General features: G+C 36.8%; 2 protein-coding genes across 2 annotated transcripts; both read left to right on the top strand.

Moving 5' to 3' along the window:
* The first annotated feature begins 476 nt into the window (after nucleotides 1–476).
* On the top strand, nucleotides 477–7433 carry LOC145679201 (N6-Methyl-AMP deaminase-L-like). Its single transcript, XM_081749789.1, has 4 exons — nucleotides 477–538; nucleotides 2572–2763; nucleotides 4090–4339; nucleotides 7305–7433. Exons 1-4 carry the CDS (start codon nucleotides 477–479, stop codon nucleotides 7431–7433), a joined length of 633 nt encoding a protein of 210 aa, XP_081605915.1.
* LOC145675892 (N6-Methyl-AMP deaminase-like) lies at nucleotides 4204–19595 on the top strand. Its single transcript, XM_081746686.1, has 3 exons — nucleotides 4204–4339; nucleotides 7916–8051; nucleotides 19232–19595. Exons 2-3 carry the CDS (start codon nucleotides 7974–7976, stop codon nucleotides 19421–19423), a joined length of 270 nt encoding a protein of 89 aa, XP_081602812.1. The 5' UTR covers nucleotides 4204–4339; nucleotides 7916–7973; the 3' UTR covers nucleotides 19424–19595.
* Nucleotides 19596–25453: the final 5858 nt, after the last annotated feature.

Consider the following 25453-nt stretch of genomic DNA (forward strand, 5'->3'; position numbering starts at 1 on the left):
AGACCCGGGTTCGATTCTTTGATTCATTTCGTTGATTCGAGCTCATTTAATTCGCATCCCATGTTAAATTGTAGGTTCACGTTTCATATAACCTCAATGCTCAAAAGGAGGTTAAAGTCCAATCCAATCAACCAAAGCCATAGAAGCGCTTTTGCGGAATGAATGGTAATGTAATTGTCTTTACTTCTCCTTTTGAAGGATATGAAATACTATGGGAAAGAGATTTTGAGGATATTTATGCGAGAAGTTCTGTCAAATATACTGTAGTAATGGGTTGTAGATCTCGGATGGATAGAATTTAGGCACTGCACGAACGTTGGTAATCAATAGAAAGAAAAGTCGAAAGCTTTTGACATAGAAGGCTGAATACGGGTCCATTCAAAAATCTCGAAACGGACATGGAAAACAATTATCAGATAATATTAAAAATAAAAGGAAAATATATTTAATGGAAGTATTAGGTTGGTGCGAATGAAATGTTTGGTTTGAAATCTGGTGGAATTCTCATCTCAGCAACACAACACAGGGATGAACTAAGGTAATGCATCCAGCGCCACAGGCTCAGTACGCGTCCAACAAACAGGTTGGCATACCCAGACAACCAGTCAGTCAGGTGGAAATGCATTGCTAAACAGGGTTGTCTAAAAGTGCAGAATTGAGAACACAATTGCGAATGGTTTTCCTTAATAAATTCAAACTGGGACATTCTTCATAGCAAGCTGAAAAGGACATTTAACAGTACAGTGCATTTGAGTCATGAATGGCAAATGAACACACCATTAGCCGTTGGCTTATCAAATTTCGTTCCGATGACACAATATTACAACATTGTTTGCATGGGCTCCTCAAGAACACTGTGACAGCAAATCCTCGGGGGGGGGGGGGGGAAAGATTTGTGGCATTATAGTTGAATAAGGCATACACCATACCATTGTCGTTTGTTGGTTCCGTGCAATCGGTAAGGTGAAATGGTTACATGAGTTGACACCAGCCAACAAGAATCACCATCTGGAGGTTTACTGTTCTCTGAGCATGTGGAATAAGCAGGAAAGCTTGTTGAATCGGATTGTCGTTTCAAATTAAAAAAAAAGATCTGCTAATAGCAATCGTAAGCGGTCACGACAATGATTGGATCGTGATCAACATTCAGAGGGTGGTTTCTGGAACCACCTCTCTATTCATAGGAGGAGTTGTTGCTGGTATAATAGTCTATGGCAGAAGTGATGTAACATGTCTTTCTCAGACGAGGTGAACCAGTTAGTGCAGATCGTTACAGTGCTGAACTCCGTGAAATGCATCACTACAAGCATGTAGCAATGTTCAACAGATATGGTGTCCTCATGTTGCAGAAATTGATACCCATATGTCACTCAATAGTGCAGACTCTTCGTAAGTTACATTATGGCACCCTTCCTCACCCACCGTATTCTTCTGACGTCTCCCGGTGGGGGCACTCGGTCGAAGAAGTGTAAAACGCTTTTTCAGGCCAGCCACCTTGAATGAGGTTTTCCTGGGTTTTCCTCATTCACACCAAGCAAATGCCGGGGTGGTACCAAACTTATAGGTCCCAGGCCGCTTCCTTCCTTTCCCAATCCTTTCTTCCTTCCCCTTCCCCGGATTGTGTGCTCGCCGAGGGACGTCATCCCTCAAAAACGTGAAGGGCTAAATGGCCTTAGATGCCGAAAGCCCAGAAATCTAAATCCCATCCCATCCCATCTTCTGACGTCTCTCCCTCTGACTACTACCTCTTTCAACATCTCGATCACTTTTAGGGGGGGGGGATACCTTCCCTGATGATTGGCAATGCAACGTGAAGCTGACGACTTCGCATTACTGACTCCAGAAATCTTTCATCACGGAATCCAATTATTGACTGAGCGATGGCAAATGTATGTGGTAACTATTTTGATTAACCAGATATTGTAATTTTCATTCTTTTGGCTTCTGCAACTAACGCAGCTGAGGCGGACATTTCATTCGCATCTACAAGCTTTCGCGGCTCACTTTATGAGACAAGAAAGGGAAGAAGTAGTAATAAGGGAAAAGTTAAAGGAAAATAATAGCTGAGAAGAGTTTAGTTGGATGTAGTATTTGTCCAAAGTCGCGTAATAATGCAAAGTTGTAAGGATGAATATGGACAGAGTGTAGAGGACAAAGATAAATCTTGTAGAAAGGGATGGTCGTGAGAGTTTTTGATCTATGAATTTGGAGTGGAAAATAATTGAGTTTTAACTAGTTCTGTATAATATTGGGTGTTTATTCTGCTTGATATATACTTTTTTATCAACTGTATACAAGTATAATACTTCTGTACACTAATAACTTGTTTTATTAATATTCATATTACCGTTATCAGTCGAACCGAACAAATAAAATTATCAACGTCAAAACCGTAATTAAAAGCAATGTTCATAATATCACTAATACAGTGTCGTATTGGTTTATTAAACTACATTTAATAAAATACCAGAAAACAAAATCTCAGTATAGTATGTATGTGCACTTTTTAATAATTCAGTAAATGTGTACTTCTTTGGAATACAAAAGTTTGAAACTTCACGTCTTTTGCAGGTGTTTTGAACTTTTTAAAATAGTTCACTCTTTAACTTGCACGCCTGAAGCCATTTACAGAGCAACGTGTTCTGTCATTGAGGAATTTGCAGAAGATGGAGTAGTTTATTTAGAACTACGTACTACACCAAGGTGCATTCCTGGTAAAATGACAAAATCTGAATACATCGATTCAGTCATTAGAGCTATACGGTAAGTGTAAACTCACTAATATTTGTATTCCATTTCTGTATTCCTTTTGGCAGCTTACGTTTTGTCACATTCCTCCAACAGGCCTCTTGGAATGAAATAGCGAACAAGAGAGAAAACTAGATTAAATTTTTATCCTTTAGAGTGCTAGAAGTTAGGCTAAATATAATGCTATTTGATAATCAGATCTCATTGTTTTTGCAATTTGGTACACACTTATGTCTAAATGTAAGTATTAATTTTTAAAATAATAATAATAAAAGAATGAGGCTTATTTTGTTCTGCATTGTCTTTTAAGACATTTATCAGGAAGGGCATCAACGTCTGTGAATCTAAAATCTATTTCTGAATATTAGGAAGGATTAGATGAAAGAGGGGCCTCGATTGAATGCCATCCACTCACTGCAAAAATTTTGCAAATCTCTTTCTGAAAAGCAGTAACAGTGTTGCAGAGGTGGGCAAGATGCTTTTGCCTTGGGGAAAAAGCATGTGTCAACAAGTGTTTGTCAAAATTGTATGCAGGAGAATTGTGTTAGTTTTACTTACGAATGCTCCAGAAATTTCTTTGTTTGTTTTATTATTGAGACAAGTCATTCTAACTTTGCGTTGTTAAGTCTTCAGATTCCTGATTTGGTCGCCTGTCGGTCGCCAATACTAAAACCTTGAAAATACATGCACTTGTTTATTTGTAAACAGTGAAATTTCTCTGTTTCCCCGCACAAATGATACAACATAATCAGATATAAAACCAAAAATAAATAAATAAAAAAGCAATTGTTAAATCAAAACTGGATCGTTATCTGGAAACATCCCTAAAATCGAATAGTGATTTGCCACAGGTTTATGAAAATTACTGGTACTTATATTCTTCTTCTGTCAATGTCGTGAATTCAATTGGGGAAGTGATGTCTTACTTTCAGTTAGAACTGCTTTCAGAGCTTTGCAGAAAAATGTTACGACAGTAAGACATTACTGTTTTTCAAGCCACAGATTAAAGAATTCCTAATCTGCGATGAGTTCCCAAGACGCATCCAATTTTGGAGTAGGAACTCGTGGATTCTTCTTGATTCGGTTTGTATTTGTGATATTCTACTCATCAACTACTGCATGGTATTGAGTTTTGAAAAGCCCTCTAGACACTTTTTATGTTCCCTTGTTTAAAACTACAATTTAAAGCCTTTCAGTGTCAGCAAGGAATGTTTTAACAAATAAAGTTTCGAAGAAAATAAAATGATAATGTCATCTAGGTCATTGTCATGTATTTCAATAATCTTTAAAGTGATTCTTGATGCTTTGTTCTAATTCACGAATTATTATCTTCATGTTTAGAAACAATAAGAGTACCATCAAAGATCCTGGAATATCAGTGAAGTTACTGTTGTCCATAGATAGGAGGAATGGAGTTGTAGAAGCTAAAGAGACCTTGTCTATAGCTATGCATGCGAGAAAGAATGACCCAGATATTGTAGTAGGACTAGATCTAAGCGGAGATCCATCGAAAGGTGAAACAGAAGATTATTTACCAATACTTGAGGAAGCAAGAAAGGAAGGACTTCGAATTGCAATACACTGTGCAGAGGTACATCTTTATTATATTTTCTTTGTTTTCTTGCGGGGGAAAGAGGGAGGAGAAATTTTTATATTCGTCGCTTACAAGATGTTATTTCTTAGCAGTCAGGATGGAGGAGGTAGTAGGACGTTTTTCTTACGTACTTTCGTTGTAATGTGTGTTATTTATATGTGCCCTTTCCAAACATTCTGACGGCCTTTGGCACGACAAATAAATATCAGGATAATGCCTTGACGATGATCCTGGATGAAGTAAAGAAGTTCGAAAAGTGACAAGCAAATACCAGAAAACTTCGTGTAATAGCTAAACTAGTGAGTTTAATTTCATTATTTAGTTGTTAGTTTCTCCAACTAGTGTTGTTTTGTAGTGGTTATTTTAATTAAAATATAAGATTATAAAAATTTTAAACTATAGATTCTTTTACAGTAGAACTGGGATTCCGCTATCAGTGTGCACACGAAAGAGAGATTATTCTACTAATAGTATAATTAAAAACGATGAATTGTTGTATTAATGTTCTGTAATAAGCTTCAAAATACATGTATATTACAATTGTGATCTCAAAAAAGATTTGACAAATATGTAAAATCTACTTCACTGACCCATGCTTTTAAGTCAATAGGTACTGCACTAAAACTTTCTTTGTACTTTTACAATTTTATACAGTACATAAATATCTTGTACGTTAATGTCAATGAATCAAATCTATTCTCTTCGTATTCAAATATCCAAGAGAAATTATAGTTGTTTATAAATCACTTTTGTTTTGAACTTGAATGACAAATGGAATTCTGCTGATTAACTATTTACATGACATTGACATAATCGAACTTCACATTTAATCTGGATATGCTTCCAATCCGATTTCAGTACGGATGGTAATCATTTTTATTTCTAATCCGTTTTAATCAGAGTTAATAGTTACATAATCCAACGTTAATAGTAACTTAAGTACTTGTAACTTCACTTGGCAAAATATTTGCTTCAACAGCTAATCGTTTAAGAGTTTATGTAAAACATGAACAGCGATAGGCATAAATCGTCATACTAAATTTTGATTAAATTTCAGTTTAGCTTTCCTTTCAGCAGTGAGGATATATGAGACGTGGAGCTACAGCTTAACGTAGGATCCGAACCACATGAGCTCTCGCCGCGAATCAAACTCTGGGTCTCCCATATCAAACGCGTATATGCTAACCGCTTAGCCAGGAGAGAGCTGTCGCCCTACTAAAAAGACAGTCATCTTATGCTGTACTGTATCATGAGATTACAATCTTTGGTGCGAGCAATTCGGGGTCGATTCTCAGTGAGGACACTCGATTAAAATGATGTAACAGCTTTTTCATGCTAGCCATTGGAGTGAGGTTTTTCCTTGGTTTTCCTCATTCATACCAGGCAAATGCCGGAATGCTACCCAACATACAGATCCAAGGCCGCTTCCTCCTTTCCCCGGATAGTATGCTCGCAAAGGGATCTCATACGTGATGAGTTTAAGGTCATAGGTTCCGGTAATACCCTGAAATATGTATAAATAAGAATAATATCAAGATAACTACCTTCTTGCGCAACGCGAAAGAAAAAGAAAGAAATATAGGAGTAAGCTTCCAAGTTGGCTTGTACGTACTTGAAAAAACAATTATGAAATATTACACTTATCTTATGCTATATTATATATATTAATAAACGAAAATAATATTGGCTGTAAAAAGTATTATGAACTATATACAGGGTGGAAGGGAACAAGACCGAAAAACTTCGGGAGGTGATTCTACAGATAAAATCAAGAAAAAAGTTCAAGTAAACACAGGCCAAATGTGGCGGCTTTTTAAGCAGCAGACGTGCGATATTTCGCCGGCCTCTTTCTTCTCAGTGCGATATCTCTCGAGCAAATAGAGATATTGACGTCGGGTCAAAAGAATGTAAAGAAAGTCATACCATACTAAAATGATGGGACAAACAGAAAGGAGCAGAGCGAACTGTACAAGGAGACGTGAAAATGAATAACACATACAAACGTAAAATAATCTGGTTATGGAAGATTGGATTTTATTTGTCCATAGAATTTAATTAGAAGTAAAGTTGCTTGAAATTAAATACGAATATGCTCTTATTGACAGAATACAGATAAAACTGAAGGTAGTTTCTTTGAAATAAACAAAAGAGAAACGCTCTTGTCCAAACGAAGCGATTTAGTTATTTTGCAATGGAACTGTATAACTTATAGATGAGTTTTGCGATATAGCTATGTTATTTCCACTTAGTTAAAATTCGAAAATATCACCTAGTCTTTATTAATCAGTTTAGAAGACCGTAACATCCTATATTTTATATAAAAAAAAATGTTAAAACTTAACAATGAAGACTAAAATACACTGCAGTAAATGAAAATTACAATGAATCCACCGTAAATATTGTAGGGGGTTACTACAAGGGTAGACTGCCATTATAATACGAGTACATTTTTTTACGAAACTGTTTTCGTACGAAAAATACTGTACTGTATTCGAGCCAATATAGTAAGTAGCCCTGAGAATGGAGTTAGTCGTGTTATGTGTAAGCGTCAGCGGTATATAGAATGTACTCGTATAAGAGATATTATTTGACCTAATTCATTTTATCAGGAAATAATATGTCCAGATCATATTGTCGTGAGCAATAAACATTGCGATTTCAGTTTCAGATTAAGTTAACTCTTCTTAAGACTTTATGGGTTAGAATTTCACATGGATTTATGTTGGTGGTAACTCAAGATAAATTTAACGTAATAATTGGTTTGTATTTCAATTAAATAGCCGTAAACTGTACATATGAAACTCGATTTGTTCTTCTTATTTCTATGTTCACAAAAGATCGAAAACAAAAACAGACAGGTACTAAATAACATTCACTTTCTACATTTCAAAGAATAAGTGAAATGTTGCCTTCTTCTGATTTGTTAAAAATCAGTATATTTTTGAATTGTTCAAAAGCATAGAAGTTGGGCCTTCGTGAATTTGCTACTTTGCTACATTTTTATTTCGCAATGGAGCCTATGCTCTGGAAAAAAGGTTTATTGAGTAAATGTAAGGTGAATGTTGAAGGAATTGTTGTTAGTACTTACTGAATGACCACACATACGCTCCTTTTCTCAGGGTCTGTTGAACATAGGAGTGAAGTCAACAGTAATAATATTCATTAAGGTTGTACTAAAGTTGTTGTAAAAGAGTTTAAGACCGTTTACTTAATTTCTTAAACTCAAATTAATGAAAATAAATGATAGTTTGATATGTATAAATTGGAGTTGTAGCTGCATCGTGCGTATTTCTGATTACATACGAAGGAAACTTGTAAATAAAGTACAGCTTACAACATGAATAATCCGGATACTCAACATATTGACTAGCAGATTTCACTGAATACGAATAATAATATTTAATTATTGTTTTATTTTTGTTCGGTTTTCAAAAATAAGTAGTTATTTTTTACTGCAATCTGTTCTCTTATTTCTGATGAGTTGTTCTACCATATTAAATTAAAAGTAAATCAAAAAGTATAATTCTAGTGTATGTCGTTGACCTTCAGTTACATTTTCTGTTCTCTCTGCAGGTACCAAATGAAAATGAAGTGCGTAATGTAATTAACTTTAGGCCAGATCGTTTGGGACATGGAACATGCATTCACCAAGCAATGGGAGGTTGTGATGTGCTATGGCAGAAGTTGCTGGAGTCCAAGATTCCTGTTGGTAAGACAATATTTACAATGTTCTCAAGTAAAGAGTATAAATTATGTAGTGTCGTAAAGTTTCATCATCCATAAACATCATATTCATTCTTGTTATTAATAATTAATTAAATAAAATTGTAATAGATATGCATTTGCACATAATCGTACACTAGAATTTTTATTATGCATATTTTAATATAGTTTATAATGTCAAGGTTGTAATACTATGTATATAAGAAATAGATAAAATGGCTAATATTTCTTTAGCAACAAATTTTCTTTAAAAAACTAGAAGAAATGAAAACTGAAACACAATCTGTTTACTTATGGATTGAAAAGATTTTATTTAAAAAGCCACAGAACCTACCTTTTTAAAATTACCATTGTCCCTTTTTGTTCTGAAAAACTGTTTATCAAAACTTAGCGGAGACATTTGCCTTCTACACCCATTACTTCACTGAGATAAGATCGCAAAAGAGCAAATCTCAGTTTTCTTTCTTTCCTTATTATTTCCCCAGAACAAACAGGGAATGATGAATCCTCAAATTAGGAGATAGAACATAAAGTTCTTTGTGTGTCTCCGGAAAGAAAGATAGCCAGAATTGATAACTTTTGATCAAACATAGTTAATAAACATTAGGCGAATCACGGAACTACCTCACATTTATTAAAAGGGCCCTAGTATGTGAGCGCATATAGAAAGGATTTATACTCGTAATCTTACTTACGAGGCCCGTATCCATGAGAGATCTAGGGGGGAGCTAAATTTTTACTGCCCCCCTAAAATTTTCACGATAGGCTGGCAAATGAACTATAATATGGTGATGAACTATAATATATTTGGATCGTCCCCGCTTCCTACATTTTTATGCTGGCTACCGGCTTGCTACTTACTCCTACTTTTTGACCAAAAATTCCTTTTTTCCGTACTTTTCTATCATTAAAATTTACTTGAATTTCTGCTATTGATATAAAATAAATGCATAATATCCAGTGCATTCATCCAAGACAGACGCACAAGATGATTAGGAATCCACATTTAAAATCAGATGCATTTAAAACTATTTAAATAGATGTAGCCTAATATGGTATTCACGTGATATAATGTTGACCTAAGTACTTTATACAAACACATTAAGAATGAAATATATTTATACTTTTATTCATGTTTTTGTACTTTTGTTCACGTGAATTAGAGCTATGTCTAACATCGAATGTAAAAACAAGAACTGTGAAGGATTATGAGAGTCATCATTTCCAGTACCTGTATAACGCCGAACATCCTGTGTGTCTTGCTGTAAGTATAAAATTTAACATTACTTTTTATTCGTTCAGTCTTTATTAAGAAAACATTTCGTGTAATCACAACTAAGTAGATAGTTGCATTTATAAACATAAATAATCGTGTTCCTCTATAAATTTATCACATCAAAATAAAGGATAAATCGTAAGTGAAATTATTTCGGATGAGGAATACACTTAACTTATAACAGATGAAAAAAAAAAAAAAAAAAGACTTACGTTGTACAAGTATAAATTGAACCACATAAACCATTAATATATTTCTTAACGTCCTATTCGAGAGAAGTTCTAAATAATATATGAATTTAGAAGTTATTTCTTTAAACATTTAGTACCAGTACTTTAAGAATTTCCTGTCAAAACTAACCATCCAAGAGGATCGAATTCGGAACATATGACTTCCCCTATTTGTGTTAATTCTTAATGGACAGTAATGATGTCTCGATTTTACAGAAAAAAAAAAAAAAAAAAACATTGAGATTAATTGATTGAACTTTTCAAATAAACAGTGTTGGATATGTACATCTCGATTACCATTTGGAATTGAGTTACGACACTATGCAGGTTTGATAACAGGCATTATATGTTACTTCGACTTGTCAATAACTGAATTATTTGGGTTAAACCAGCTGACATGTTATCAGCGGCTGCGCAACAAATAACATGAAGCAAAAATAATGTATATTCAAAAGCATTAATTAACTGAAAAGTAAAATAATTTAATTTGATTCAAACGAAATCTGCTACATTTCTGTTAAGATTAATAACATTTTTATATGTATATGTCTTGTGATCCCTGTTCTGATTATTATACTGGGATCATTTCAGCAATTAATCCTGTTGCTAACATCAGTCAGACTTTAAATTGAAACACGTTGGCTGCCGAATATTTTTACATGTTATTCTTCTTAGTCCTCTCCCAAGAAAATGATAATACTAAAATTATTGTAATGACTTAAACACGCCAGCTCAAAACTTGAAAATGAAAGTTATATACAAATGAAATACTACAGATACGCTGATGATACTGTCGCATTTACAGAACAAATTAAGAATTAGAGGTCACGTACTTAATCAGATTCACCCAAAAATCAAATTTACAATTGAGTACAAAAGAGTATTAGCTTGGATTTTCTTGGTTAAACATTAAATAGATTCAACAATAAAATGTACAGGTCTGCTTGTGATTTCTACATGCACAAGTCTGTTCATTCATACAACATTAAGTCTAATTTGATGTTGAATTTCTTTCTGAAGGTGTATAGATTTATTGTGTTCACAGGACTATTATGTATGTAATAGTATATTTGGTCTAGGAATTAATTCGTGCGGGTGGACAAGAGATGACGCAACGAACGGAGCGTCCCACAGTTCCGTGTATCCACACATGTGTTGCAAACCCCTGTCATCGCGTATCGTTCGTAGTATAGGGCAGTGGATTAAAGCGTCAACAACACCAGTTTGTAGTTAAGTGAACATGGCGCAATTTGTGCCTGATAAAGTGTTTTTGCGGGGTGTCCTGCTGCATTACTTTAACATGCAGAAAAGTGCGACTGAAAGTCATCGTATTTTGGTGGAAGTGTATGGTGACCATGCTCTAGCTGAGCGAACGTGTCAGAAGTGGTTTGCACGGTTTAGAAGTGATGATTTCGGCTTGGCAGACCAAGAGCGAGCTGGACAGCCAAAAAAATTTCAAGACGAAGAATTGACAGCATTGCTCGAACAGGATTCGTGTCAAACGCAGGAACAACTTGCAGCAGCATTAGACGTTGATCAAACAACAGTCTCCAAACGCTTGAAAGCCATGGGAATGATTCAAAAGATGTCACATTGGGTTCCACATGAATTGAAAGACAGAGACGTTGAAAGACGAAAAACCATTTGCGAATTGCTGCTTCAACGACAGAGCAGAAAGGGGTTTCTGCATCGAATTATTACGGGTGATGAGAAGTGGATCCATTACGAGAACCCTAAACGAAAAAAGGCCTGGGTGAAACCAGGTGAACCAGGTCCATCACAACCAAAACGAGATATTCACTGTGCAAAGGTTATGCTGTGCATATGGTGGGATATGAAAGGTGTGGTGTACTATGAGCTGCTGCAACCGGGTGAAACTATGAATGGAGAACGTTATCGACGACAATTAATGCGTTTGAAGCAAGCTCTGGCCAGAACACGACCAGAATGGGAGAACAGACATGATAAACTTATTGTTCAACATGATAACGCTCGCCCACATGTCGCAAAACCGGTCAAAACCTATTTAGAAAATGTCGGATGGGAAGTTTTACCCCACCCGCCGTATTCACCAGACGTTGCTCCTTCGGATTACTACTTGTTCGATTGCATGAACAACGATTTGATTGGACAGCGGTTTACTTCTTCAGAAGATATCGAAACATGGGTCTCTGACTGGATCGCTTCCAAGGATGAGGACTTCTTTCGCCACGGAATCCGTACATTGCCTGACAGATGGGCGAAAGTGGTGGCTAGCGATGGACAATATTTTTCTTAAGGTATTTATGTATTTTGTGTTTGTACTACAGCTTCAATGTGTGCGTACCAACCGCACGAATTAATTCCTAGACCAAATATATAAAAATATCTACAATCAATTTTTATTAATTACTACAAGAGTACAATGTTTTTGTTTATATTAGTTATCAACATAGTCACCCTGCTTTTCAATGCACCTGGTTCACCGTTGCACAAGCTTTTCGATGCCCTCCTCAATGCCTTATTAGGTTTTTGATTAGGTAGCAAGCCACGAATGCACCGCTTCTTTCACCTGTTGATCGGAGCTGAATCGACGGCCTCTGAGAGCATCTTTAAGTAGACCAAACAGATGGTAATCAGACAGGGCGAGATCAAGACTGTATGCAGGATGCTCCAACACCTCGAAACGCAGCGTTTGAAGAATTTGAGTGGTGAGGGCTGTGGTATGTGGACGCACATTGTCATGCAACACAACAACGCTTTCCGACAATCGACCTCTGCGTTTATTACGAATTGCAGGCTTCAACTTACGTACCAGCATATCACTATACCTTCTACTGTTTATTGCTGAACTCTTTTCCAGGTAATGTTCGAGAATTGGCCCTTGTGAATTCCAAAACACTGTGAGCATCACTTTTCCTGCAGAAGGTTGACTCTTGAATTTCTTCTTGACGGGAGATTTCTTCCGTTCGATGCTCTGGTATTTGCTCTCTGGTTCAAAGTGACGAATCTACGTTTCACCTCTAGTGATAATTCGCCTGAGAAACACTTCACTTTAGTTAGTGTAACGGTCCAGTAGATGCTGACACATTCTCACATGGTTTCGCTTGTGCTTTTCATCGAGCTTTTTCAGAACCCATCGCGCACAGAATTTGTGAAACTCCAGAAAGCGGATATTGTGTCGTGGTTGGAAAGAAATAATATACCACATAAGCCATCACACACAAACGCAGAATTACTTTCTATCGTTAGGTAAGCACAGTGACTACCTTAGAAAATATGTACTTGACGACTTTTGGAAATAGGACATGAATTAGTACGGCTACCACCATATCATTGCCAATATAATGCAATGAGCCCAAAGAAAAAGCGAGGTGGCCGATAAAAACAGTACTTTTAAAATTAAAGATGTACTTGAAAATGCCATAAATCTAGTGAGTGTGGACGACTGGAAGAACTGTATTCGCCATGCAGAAACTCTGCAAAATGAAGACTTCATAAAAGAAGGACTTCGAGACGAACGCATTGAAAGAATTATTGTTAATCTGCGAGACGAAAGCGAAGACCATAGTATGGATATCAGTGCAAATGTGGATTGTGGAGAAAATGAAGATATCTTGCTGTAACATTTGTACTGCTGTATTTGGTAAGTTGATCTCTTATTTTAGTTACTTAAAGTTAGTTACTTTCATAGTTCTGAGCTTTAAACACCTACTTGATCATTGTATTATTACCAGTCAAAATTTTCTTCCTATCGCTATTAAGCAGATCCATTGGCAACACTGCGTGTGCATGTTGTGTTTGGTGGAGAATCGGCAACTGCGTGGGGAGACGATATTCTGATCTTGAACCGCAGATTGGAAATGAATATAGAATAACAACATTGTACATGCTGTATTTATCAGTCTATTTATCAATGTGATAGTTCTTCAATTGATATGTCTAAGAGAAATATAGGAATTAGAAGAAAATAACATATACGAGATGCAATGGATCAAGATTATGTGATTTCTGGCCTATCAAAACACCTATTGTGCAGTTAAGAAGACCTAGTTTGACAGTTTAGTAGAATATTTTGTACGTTGGAGGCAGTCTGCAAGAATAGAGACAGTAGCTTGGCAACAAATTTAGAACATAACATTGAACAGAAGTATAGTATTCTTTAATTGTAATACTATAACAGGATGAATTGTAACGTATGATTTCCAAATTGAAAGAACAATAGTATTTGGAATATTTGAGAGGATTCAACATTCAGTTACTGGCACATCGTGGACATTGGCCTTGATTGCCTAGAAACAGTGTGAAAAAATATTGTAGTAATTGGCGAACATCCCTCTCCTTCGTTTTGTTTACAGTATGCACCAGTCACCGGCTTTCTTTAACCGCACAGTAGGCATATCCATATACAACTTAAAAGAAATTTAAATTATAAGGAGAACGTTATCACAAGTACAAAGAAATGTATTTCAGTCATATTACATTAGAATCACCAACGTTAAATTCGGATGAAGGTAACTTAAACAAGAAATGGGCTAATGTTTAAAATACCTTCATTCAAAAATGTCAGTCTCAACAATGTTAAATCGAATAGATAACTCAACTTTCCGGTTGTGCTCAGAGACGTTTTGGCATGTGAAATTTTTTCAAGTAATTGAAATAAAGACTTGGCAACGTTCAACCTTTTAAATCGTGTGTAATGTATGTATATTTGCGTGTTTTATATGTCATGTTCTGGTTTCAAGCTATTGTATGTGGGTCATTACCAATAGTTTAAATAACGACTTTGATATTAGTGCTTTCTTGGAAGAGAACAAAGCTGAATAATATGGAAATTTATTTAGAGCCCCATGCTTTCTAATTAAGTATCTTGTAGATAATAGCAACAAAGTTGTTGCTGAAATGATCCCAGTAAACTAATCATCAGTATAGGAAACACAAGGTGCATAAAAAGGTTTATGGTTATTAATGCAATTTGAGTTTTGTGACTTCCGTTCTTACTAACCATTCGCAGCCACAGAAACAGAAATTTCATTTCTGTGTCAGGCTATTTCAGATTGGATTATTATCCAGGTACTGTAAAATTCTGATAGTTGACTTATATACAGGAGTTGGACAAAAAATCTAAAACGTTTGCAAAAGTGTGAAAATCATACCTAGCATGGTGTGGGGCCTCCTTTTGCGTCCAAACAGCTTGGATCCGACGTGGAATGGACGTATACAGCTCCTGAATCGTGGTGTGTGGAATTTTGTACCATTATTCCTTCAAAACATGCTCCAGTTCCGTAAGGGATGCTGGTGAAGGGTAATGAGACCGAACACGCCTTTCTAACTCAGACCACAATGGCTCAATGATGTTCAGATCTGGTTATTGTGGGATCCAGGAGAGGTGTGATAGCTCCTGGTCATGCTCCTCAAACAATGATTTCACCGTTTTTGCAGCATGACAGGGTGCCAAATCATCTTGGTAGATGCCATCACCATCAGGAAACAATATTTGGGCCATGGGTAGAACCTGGTCCCCCAAAATGGCCTCATACGCCTTAGCATTCATCATTCCATGCAGGGCTATGATGGGACCTGCGGAAAACCACGATATCACTGCCCATACTGTAACAGAACCACCCCCATGCTTTACAGTTGGGAGCAGACAGTCTATATCATAGGCCTGCGACGGTGTTCTCCATACGTAAACACGACCGATTGTTGGAAATAAGGTGAAGGTCGATTCATCGGACCACATTACATGTTTCCACTGCTCATGAGTCCATGCCTTGTGGTCCTTGCACCACTGGATACCCCTCTTCGCATTTACTGCTGTGACCAGGGGTTTGACGATAGCGGCCCTGCCATGAATTTTCATTTTATGAAGTTCCCGTCACACTGTTTTCAATGAAACCGGGTTCTGTAGGCCGGAATTGAGTTCAGACGTAATTTTCAGTGGTCTTTTTAGCTGCTACAATCCGTTTTAATGCCCTCCGGTCCCTATCTGACAGGATTGTCTTTCGGCCACTGTTGTGCTTTGCAGACGTCGTTTGTCCATGAATTGTGTATGCCCTCGTGACATTGGACACAGTGCCTTTCGATACCCCCACAATGTTCGCCACTGTTGCCACTAAAGCTCCAACCAGACGGGCACCAACGATCATGCCTCTTTGGAAGTCTGTCAGGTCGCCCATTTTACCGCACCACTTTCACAACACAACACTCACAGGTGAACTAGTTACTGCTGACGGAAGAGGAAGTCCACATGACACATTGAAAAGAAAAAACAATCGGCAACCGCAACACGCGTGGTTCCTTCATTTTGGCAAGAAGGGTGTCACGAAGTCCTTGGAAACATAGTGGTGCACCGCACCCACGTGCCACTTCAATCTTGATTCACTCGCTTTCTTCGTCTTTCCAAAACTTTTTGTTCTGACACTTCCACTTTCCTCCTGTACTTTAGTGCACTGATACTTTTGACTGAATAACACAGTCATTATCACTCGCCTCAGATTCCTTTATCAACTACAGAACTCTTGTAGTGCTGAGACACAGCCCTCTCATGTGAGAGCAGTGTTGCCACTACTTTTTGTATAATTTAAGTAATCACAGTGATGTCCTCTTTCCTCAACTTCTTTTTCATCTGCACCGAAATAATTTTTTTATACTACTTACATTACATCTGCAGCTATATTCACATAATTCCATATCTACTATTTAATATAATTACATTTTCATAATCTCCGAGCTCTCTTACGCGCCTTGGCGCAGAAAACTCGGGTTCAGTTCCTTGCGGGAGCTTATGTGGCTTCGGTCTCACGTTAAACTGTAGGTCCCTGTCTCATATAACCTTGCTGCTGGAAAGGACGCTAAACTCAAATCCAACCAACCAATTTTCTTAAGCTCCTTATCGCCGATATCATATTCACAACTAATGCAACATCAACTACATCTTCACATTACTTGCTTCACCATTACAAATATTCTATCCAAGATCTATTTTCTTTCTTAGATTATCTACTTTTTTCCTACTTCGTCCAATTCTTTCCATTCCAATTCTTGACCGCGTGTTAACATCATTCGAACAATTAAAACCACGCCACCATAAACTTCTGTTCTCTTAAGAATTTTATTTGCTGGATTCTGCCAAAGAGTACTAATCATCTTCCACTTTCCACAATACAGAAAGAACATTACCAGTGAAACCATCTGTAATAAGCAAGTAATCATCTACGAAGTCTTCATCCTTAATTCTTACTTGCATTAAGTGCAGATAATCCTCATTCCTCCCTGCGTTGAGTCCGGATAATCATAGTTGCCAACTTTGTTCTTTTCTAAATGCATATACATAAGAAATACATAATCCCTTTATCAGTACTTCCTTAATTAATGCTGTGCTACGTAATGAGCTATATCCTTTTTCCTCTATTCTCTTATTCATCTACACTCCAGTAACATCTTTGGTGCTACTAACATTGTTTTACGTAATCCTTCCGTCTTCTTGGTATCCCAACAGTTTCCTTCTCCCACGTTTCCGGACTAGGACTCTATACTCATTTGCGTATTTCGGGACCGCGATGGCTCTGTGGTAGAGCGTTCATCTCTGGTGCATGAGGTCCTTGATTCGATCCCAGCTCATGTCAAGTGAGCTTTATGGTGGACAAACACTATGTACTTGGGTTTTCTCGGGGTTCTCCCGTTTCCTCCCACTTTCTTCATTTTTCATCTTTACCGTCTCCTTTAGCCTAGCCGGCATAACCGTGGGACGTTGCGTATTTCTCATGTGATCTCATTTCTCATGCATAACTTTCTACAGAAGTAAATTCACATGTTTGCTCGATTCTTTTCGCGCTAAATATTTATCACATAATGGTTCTCGATCAACAGATCCGACATTGAAGAAGAATCTACCAATTAGTTACTTAAGAAGAAAATTATAAAAAAGACATGTGAAAATACTATCTCCGGTGATTGCGTCTATAGGATTTTTCTTAAATGGTCTCGGTCACATTCTGTGACTTCGTTCATTAAGTCAAGTCAGTAACATGAAGATCGAATCACTTTATAAATAGCAGTTCATCAAGAGACCTAATTCCAGTTTTGTACCCTTGCACTAAATGTGTGTGTTTTATAAAGTGGTTTGATCCTTATGTGAGTAAATTTCTATGTGAATAAAGGCACAGATTAAGTGGCCGAAACCGCCCAGTAAAAAACTTACAAACGCAATCCACGTGGTTAGTGTTTTCACTTGTCTTTTTAATAATTTGATTGAAAATGCGTTAGTTTCTATCTTTATAAATACCAGTTGATTTTTGCAAACCAGAGGTATTTAGCAAATAAATAGTTAATATACCAGGTGCTTCCTTTTAATTAAACTGATTGTGTTCAGAGTTGAACAGCATTGGCTGTAATGAGGGTACGAATCTGACACTTCGTAGATATGTTAATTAAGCAATGTGCTCGTGAATATGAGAAAAAAAAAAGTTGAAATTTTTGCTACCAAGTAAAAATGTGACGCTGTAGGTAGTCAGAACTTCGTATTGGTACAGAAAAAGGCAGAAAGATGAACACTGATATTTGTATTTCTTACACGTTTATTAGGAAATATGATTCAGTAACTGTTCAGTATGGTCTCTCGACTCACATGCTACATCCGTACCTAGCATGGTCGACAATTCTTTGCAGCATTTCTGGTGAAATCATAGCGACATGTCGTTGAATGCTGGCTTTAAATCAGGCAAAGAATGGATATGTCCCTGATAAACATGATCTTTCAAATATTTCTACAACCAAAAGTCATTGATTTAGGTTGGAGAATGTTGCAGGCCACTTAACCAGAAATTGACTAGAGATGATGGGGTCATTAGAGTAAAATGCGCCTCGTCCAACCTAGAATATTTCTAGCCACATGCTATCCACTTTCATGTATGCCAAAAATCGAAGGGCAAACTAACGGCGTTGGGGAAATCTTGCGAACTGTTAACTAGGCAAGAGACAATTAACGTGACTCAACTCGAGCACTGGTTACAGAATTTGAGGCATGCGCTGCACTGTCAACTACAGCAACAGCAAATTCGCCAACAACTTCCGTGAGGATGGCCCTCCTTCCTTTTTCTGGTGCGACATTTAATTTCTCGAAGTTTTTCGTCATGGTTTTTAACCCATTATTTAACATGGATCCCCTCTTATCAATTCATTTTGTAGGCGATATTCTCACAGTGTAGGGTTGCTATTGCTGCTATTGTGGTTTTAACTTCACTAGTGGTGCACGGTCTTCCTTCTCAATAACTATTGCGTTTCACATGAAAAAAAAAAAAAAAAAAAAGAATCAACCTTCGTAATTTTCAAACACTCACGTCACAAAAGGAATCACCAATACGCGTCACCAAGCAACAACCAGGGAACTCAAACAACGGTTAGACAATGCCATCGACGTCATCAGAGTTCGAAAAATTCCATATTCTGACTGCCTACAGCGCCAGAGTTTTACCTAGTTTTTTTTTTTTTTTTTTTTTTTTTTTTTTGTGCATAATTCACGAATGTATTGCTTAGTTAACATATTTACTAAGTTTCAGTATCATACGCTTCTTACAGCCCGTGCTGTACCACTCTGAACTCAGTGAGTTTGATTATAACCATCTGATATTTTTATTGTTATGCAAAATAGCTCTTGAAACTTGAATTTTATCTTTTCAGACAGACGATAAAGGAGTGTTCGTCACAACATTATCCGAAGAAACATTGATAGCAGCCAAGACATTTAATCTTTCGGAGACAGATTTATGGAAGTTGAACTATGATGCAATCTCATTTTCATTTGCTAAAGATGATGAAAAAACGAAGTTACGAGAAATTTTTATGCAATGGAAAGTTCAAAATATTTTGTAATATATTATGATCATGACTTTTTTTTTGGTTAAAATATGTAAATAAGCTTGGTTAAAATGTACAAATCGTATTTTTGTTTTATCCCATTGTGGGTTATGAATTTCACACAGAAATTAAGGACTGTTTTGCAAAGCTTACTTTCTGCAAAAAATGAATAAATAAAATAAAATAAAATAATTAATTATTAATTTCCTTACGTATGAATGTTGTCTACATGGCGATGTGAATAGGGTGATGACAAACCTAGAAAGCCGGAAATGTCAGGGAATTTGAGAAAACAGAAAGTCAAGGAATTCTGCTGAAAGTCACGGAATTTTGATTTGTGGACAATGAGATTTTAAAAATATTTAAAAATGAAAATTTTAAGACGATTTCAAAGTGCTTGTTTTTAATTAGCAAATTCAAACTTAGAAAATTATCTCTTTTCCACTAACGATGTGTAACAACCTTATGTCCTGCAGCTGTGCGTATTATCTTCTGCTTTTTGCTTGTGCAGTGGAATATCATGTTAACGAATCATCCACAAGATGCAGGTAGACCAACAATGCTCCACCTGCATCTTAACATGAGCTTTAATTATGAGTAATTCGAGAAATTCAAAGGTAAATTTTGAACGTCTAATATACTAGGTAGATATTCTTTTGAAATAAAACACATCCAAGCGAGACTGAATTCGCGCCGACTTGTATGTAAATTGATAATGATGATGATAACTTAGCCAAATATCTGTTAGTTGGTTGATGAGCTTTTGGAAAGCTACACATGGATTAAAGACACCAGTTGTGCCCTAGGGGGACATAAGACAGTTTGTGTTACCGAGGAGAAGAATCGGGTAACATGTAGTGGGTAAGTGTAACAACCTCTTCTTCATAAAAGCGCTCGCGGGCCACACGTTTTGCTGTTCCAGAAGGCCCGTAGACACAGAGAATACATAAACTGTCTACGACACAGCTAATCGCTCTGCAAGAGGATGATAGTTGTATGTGTGAAGCTATCAGTCCTCTTTTTAAGAAAATTGCTGCACGTTACACGTTGAGAGCTACATTCATTATTGACGTATAATTGTAAACAAATGGTAGATCACTGAATTTGAGCTCTTGCAGGCAATAGATGTTACTATCTTGCTGGAGTAAAAAGTGCGCTAACACCTGTTTATTGGTCGTACTACCAATAGAATTAATGTTCCAGATCATCTTATAAACACACTGGCTATCATCTTATAAACACATAAAGCATAGACAAAAACATGTTCAAAACACCTATCCAAGTTAGTGACTCTTGTATAGAGACAACATCAAAACGTCCAACCACAGTAACCGGATGCGATTAATAGTAAAAAGCACACAATCGTAACTCACGTCTGTCTCTCTCTCTCTCTCTCTGTGTGTGTGTGTGTGTGTGTGTGAGAGAGAGAGAGAGAGAGAGAGAGTGAGTGTGTGTGTGTGTGAACGAATCAAGAAATATTGTTTGAGAGTGCAATGCCTCTGACCATGTGACACTGGTTTGCCACGGTTCACCAAAAAACAGAAGCGCATTATAGTCACAAACACTTTATATGCTTTGTTGGTGTGTAGAGCGCTTGTCTAAGTGTCTAAGCATAACCTGTGTACACCATATTTTCACAGTCAACATCCTGAAGGTCACCTTGAGAATCACGTTCTTTTGTTTTTCGTTTTTTAAGGTGTTTTACAGATAATATTGGAGACATTATGTAAGGCACTACTGGAGTCACTAGAAGGTGGAGGGGCGGGGAAGCGAAACGACAGATCCGTGTTAACATATGCTTATCTGTTAGCGGCACGGTCGTCTGTTTTGGAAGCATTGTAGAGGCAGGGGATAGGTTTCTATCACGAAGGTTGTGGGTATGGTCGTCGGTGGTGGTATTATGTACGATGTTTCTTTTCGTCGTTAACTTCCCCAAGTAATGTTGGGGGGTTTGAGCACACTAACAATAGTTCGGGATTTCAGCATTAGCGGTGGAAATTCTTTGGCAGTGAGAGCGGTAGGTTCTGGGACGGAATCCCACGTATCAGCTCAGTTACACTGGTATAGAGAAATGGAATTTCGGTCAGGCTACGAAATTGTTTCAGGTAACGTACACTTTTTGAAGATCCGTCATCACTAGTGGTTTGATGTCTGGGTTCATAAGACGAGTTGGGTGCCTGCGCTTCGGACATACAGAGATAAGATGTTGCAAAGATCCACAAAATGGCAAGTTTGAAGTTGACCTCCGTAAGACACACTGCATTTTACATTATCAAGAATGAGTCTACAGAAATGTGTTTTTTCAAGGACATGGAAAACACTCGGTTGCCATTATAGATTCACGTAGTACAAAGTAGTAAGTATAGAAGTATTCCAGACTTCGTGATCAATTTGAGTACATTACCATAATCATTTAACACTTGGGAAACTTTGTCATTTGGATAATCAAAAGGGAGAGCCATGATCTTTACACGGGTAATATATACTTGTGCATCCATAATGTAGACATCACTGATGGAATGATCGAAATGGATTAACGACAGTTTGTCCGGTACGTGTTTAAGAAATTGTTTATGTAATGCACTATTTTTGCATTGAATGTACACTCATGTCCAAAATGATTGTCACATATCTATAATTACCTTCTTGTAAGAATATAATTTGATAATGATTTTGCAGGGTACTTTTAATACTGATACTATGTGTATAATCAGGAAATGTATGTATGTGGTAAATTTCATGGGAAAAGAATTATAAATACGAAAATTAGAATGAGTAAACCAAAATGTTGCTAAATAAACAAGAAAGTTTTATTTTCGTTTTATTGTTCTTATTTACTGCTCTTTTGACATGAAATTTGCCACATACATGTATTTGGCGATTATACACATACTAACATTATAAGAAATACCGGGCGAATTCGTTATCAAATTATATTCCTATAACAACATATTTATAGACATGTGACAATAATTTTGGACATGGGTGTACATGCTATAGTCCTCATTGTGTAATTGTAAGTCTTGAAATTCTAAATTTATTCTCAAAATGTGTGCATAACCAGGAATATAAATCGGATGGCGAAGGTCGTTTACTGCGCGTGGTTTTGTCAAATACAAATTTGACTGATTTCTTCCTATGTTCCTGCATTGCTTGTATCGAAACTTGATCAAAATACTTCTCAAACTAAATCACAGAACTGGAGTACACAATAAGTGTAGAAAAACTAACACACTTTCGTAAATAAACATTGTAACACTGGTAGTCGAGCTCTACTTTCACACATCCGCTCCATTCAACCGCCCGTAACGAAGTCCTTCCACTTAACCTGCCATTCACAACATGTCAATTTGTGAGAAACGCTGATTCCTAATAGTTCACACAAACTAATAGATGTCGCTAATTACATGCACTACCTCCCTGGTTGAGCTAATAGATGCTGTTAATTGCGCTACCTGCCTGTCTGAAACTATAAATGCCGCTAGCGCGCAATTACTTTGTAGATTTAAAAATTATTGTGATGATTTAATTGCAATTTAAAGTGTGTTGTTTCCATTTAATTATCTGCAAATGGATAATGATGATACTGAATATGCTGTTTATTATTAGAAGTAAAGAATTAGAGCTTTAATTAAACATCTTTTAACCTATGTTATACAGAGGGCCGAAGGGTTGGAAGCAACTTGTGTATTATAAAGTACAGGCATGCATCTTCATGGCTTTTGAAATAACTAGAGAAGATATCGATGGCATTTGTTATATTATAAATTTAAATCACTCAGACGTATTCAAAACTGATTATAAATGTTGTTTCTATTTTAAACTTTGTTGCCAACCATTCATACATTTGGAAAAACAAAATATCTAAACACAGTAGTACAATTCGTCACTTATCACGAACAAATTCTGATATTAAGCTTCTGTATTTGGCATACAAGGTAAAAAAGAAAAGAATCTTAACTGCTTTTGATGAAAAACTTTACTGTCTATTGTACAAATTCGTTTGTTTACATCAGAGAGGAATCTATTGTTTCATCGAGTATTAACATTTGCCCTTCATAGTAGATACAAACACACTTGCCCAGTTGTCAGAATTACAATCACATAATCTGTCTTTTTTTCTTTCTTCATTTTTATATCCTACAATACTTCAAACATGTATATACTGCTTACTTTGGAAACAAAACTGTTGAGCAGAAGTGGACCCAACTTTATGCTCCCTTACATCGCACAATGTTAGTATTTTTCTATAAATACTTTTCGTTACGAAATTCAAATGAAGTAGTTCCGGTTTCAATTCTTGCTACAAGCTATACTCTAAATTAAAATTGTATTACAGAAATTAATATCCATTTATTTTTACAGGTAACAGTGTATGTGGCTCAGTATTAATGTTTATCATCTTCACTTCACCATCAGCAATTACATTTTGTATAACCTCTTATAGGTCCCACGCATAATTATGGAGCAAACAGCAGCAGCGTTGCATTCAACTGACCGGCATTGCTCACTAATGCTAGACGAAAAGTAATTTATACAGAATAATATAATGATTGAGCATGTTCCAACCACGTAGCAACAGCCAGCTTTACTATATAATAAAAAATCAAATGGCGGAATCTTTTTGTTCAGCGATTCGCTGAGCAACGCACGTACTAAACACTTGCGCGGGAAATGTAACAGATTAGATCAAACGTATTACAACTCCACCTCCTGCTAAAGTGAAGATTTTGCATGTAACTTTTTAAATTCAGGTTTTATGTCAGGTTTATGAATCAATCTTTTATCGCATCATTATGATTTACAGTACCAAATATATGGCTTATTCAGATTTAGTAAATACTATTGAGCTTACGAGAACAGAACAGCTACGAAACACAAAGCGCTCGTGCTATCTACTACTAAATGTTCCCAATGCACTGTCGCTTCTTTTTTTTTTTAATGGTTTGGAATATGCCAAGTGATGTGCATATAGTTCCCAGTAACACGAAGGAGAAAAAAACTCTCTAAATTATAGAAAAACACACTCAAAAAATTGTCTTCATTTTCAAGTTTTTGAGAAAAGAAATTACGTAAGTGAATTCTTTTTTCCTGAAGATTGCTAGAGATATGGGATGCTGAAGCAGAATAATATCGTAATTCACGGTGCACCCCACTTGAAAACTCAATATGCTTGGAAGAGATACACTGTTAAAAATATAGGGTATCTTTTAAAAGAGGTCCCGTGGAACATGTGTAATAAGAATGCGTGATTGAGTATATACAGTACAATGTGGCAAGAACTTATCTAGAAGGGGTGCTGGAAATGTTTCCCATTAACCTCGAGGTACGTGAGTAGACGAGACCCACGTTCTGAAAATCACAGGAAAGGATATCCTGCAGGAGGCTTGGATAGCTGCGATATTTTTCTGGAGTTCTTCGCGTGTAAGAATTTTGCTGTATACCTGTCCCTTTAGAGCTTCCCACAAGAAGAAATCACAGGGTGCTAAATCTAGAGAATAAGTTGGCCAAGGTTGATTTTTGGCACGGCTGATAACTCGATCAGGCGGAAACACTGACTAAATGCGCGTGATCGTTGCATTTACTGTATGCGCCGTGGATCCATTCTACTGGAAGTAAGCATTCCTTCGCTTATCTTGTTAGTTGTTCAACGAACACATTGCATATATTACTGATGTAACGAGCCGAGTTCATGGCCTCATGAAAGAACATAGGGATGATGCGGCGTGACGACACGGCACACCAGGCACCAAGTTTCTGAATACGCAGTGAAGCCTCCATAAACACGCGTGGATTGGCATCTAACCAGCGTCGCATGTTCTGGAAGTTTATGTAGTCTGACAGATGGAACTATGATTCATAGGAAATGGCCATCAGCAATTCCGGAGCAATACGGGACAGAAATCACTCACAAAATTGCACGCAAGCTGCCTTGTCCACATCCCATAACTGATGCATCACGGTAACTTTGAATGCATATAAGTTCAAGTCCTGCTTTAGGATCCGGGTAGCGGTTGACTGGGACACCTGCAACTTTGTGCCAAA

The sequence above is a fragment of the Thermobia domestica genome, chromosome 2 (genome assembly GCF_964235325.1).
Source record: "Thermobia domestica chromosome 2, izTheDome1.hap1.1, whole genome shotgun sequence".
Taxonomy (NCBI): Eukaryota; Metazoa; Arthropoda; class Insecta; order Zygentoma; family Lepismatidae; genus Thermobia; species Thermobia domestica.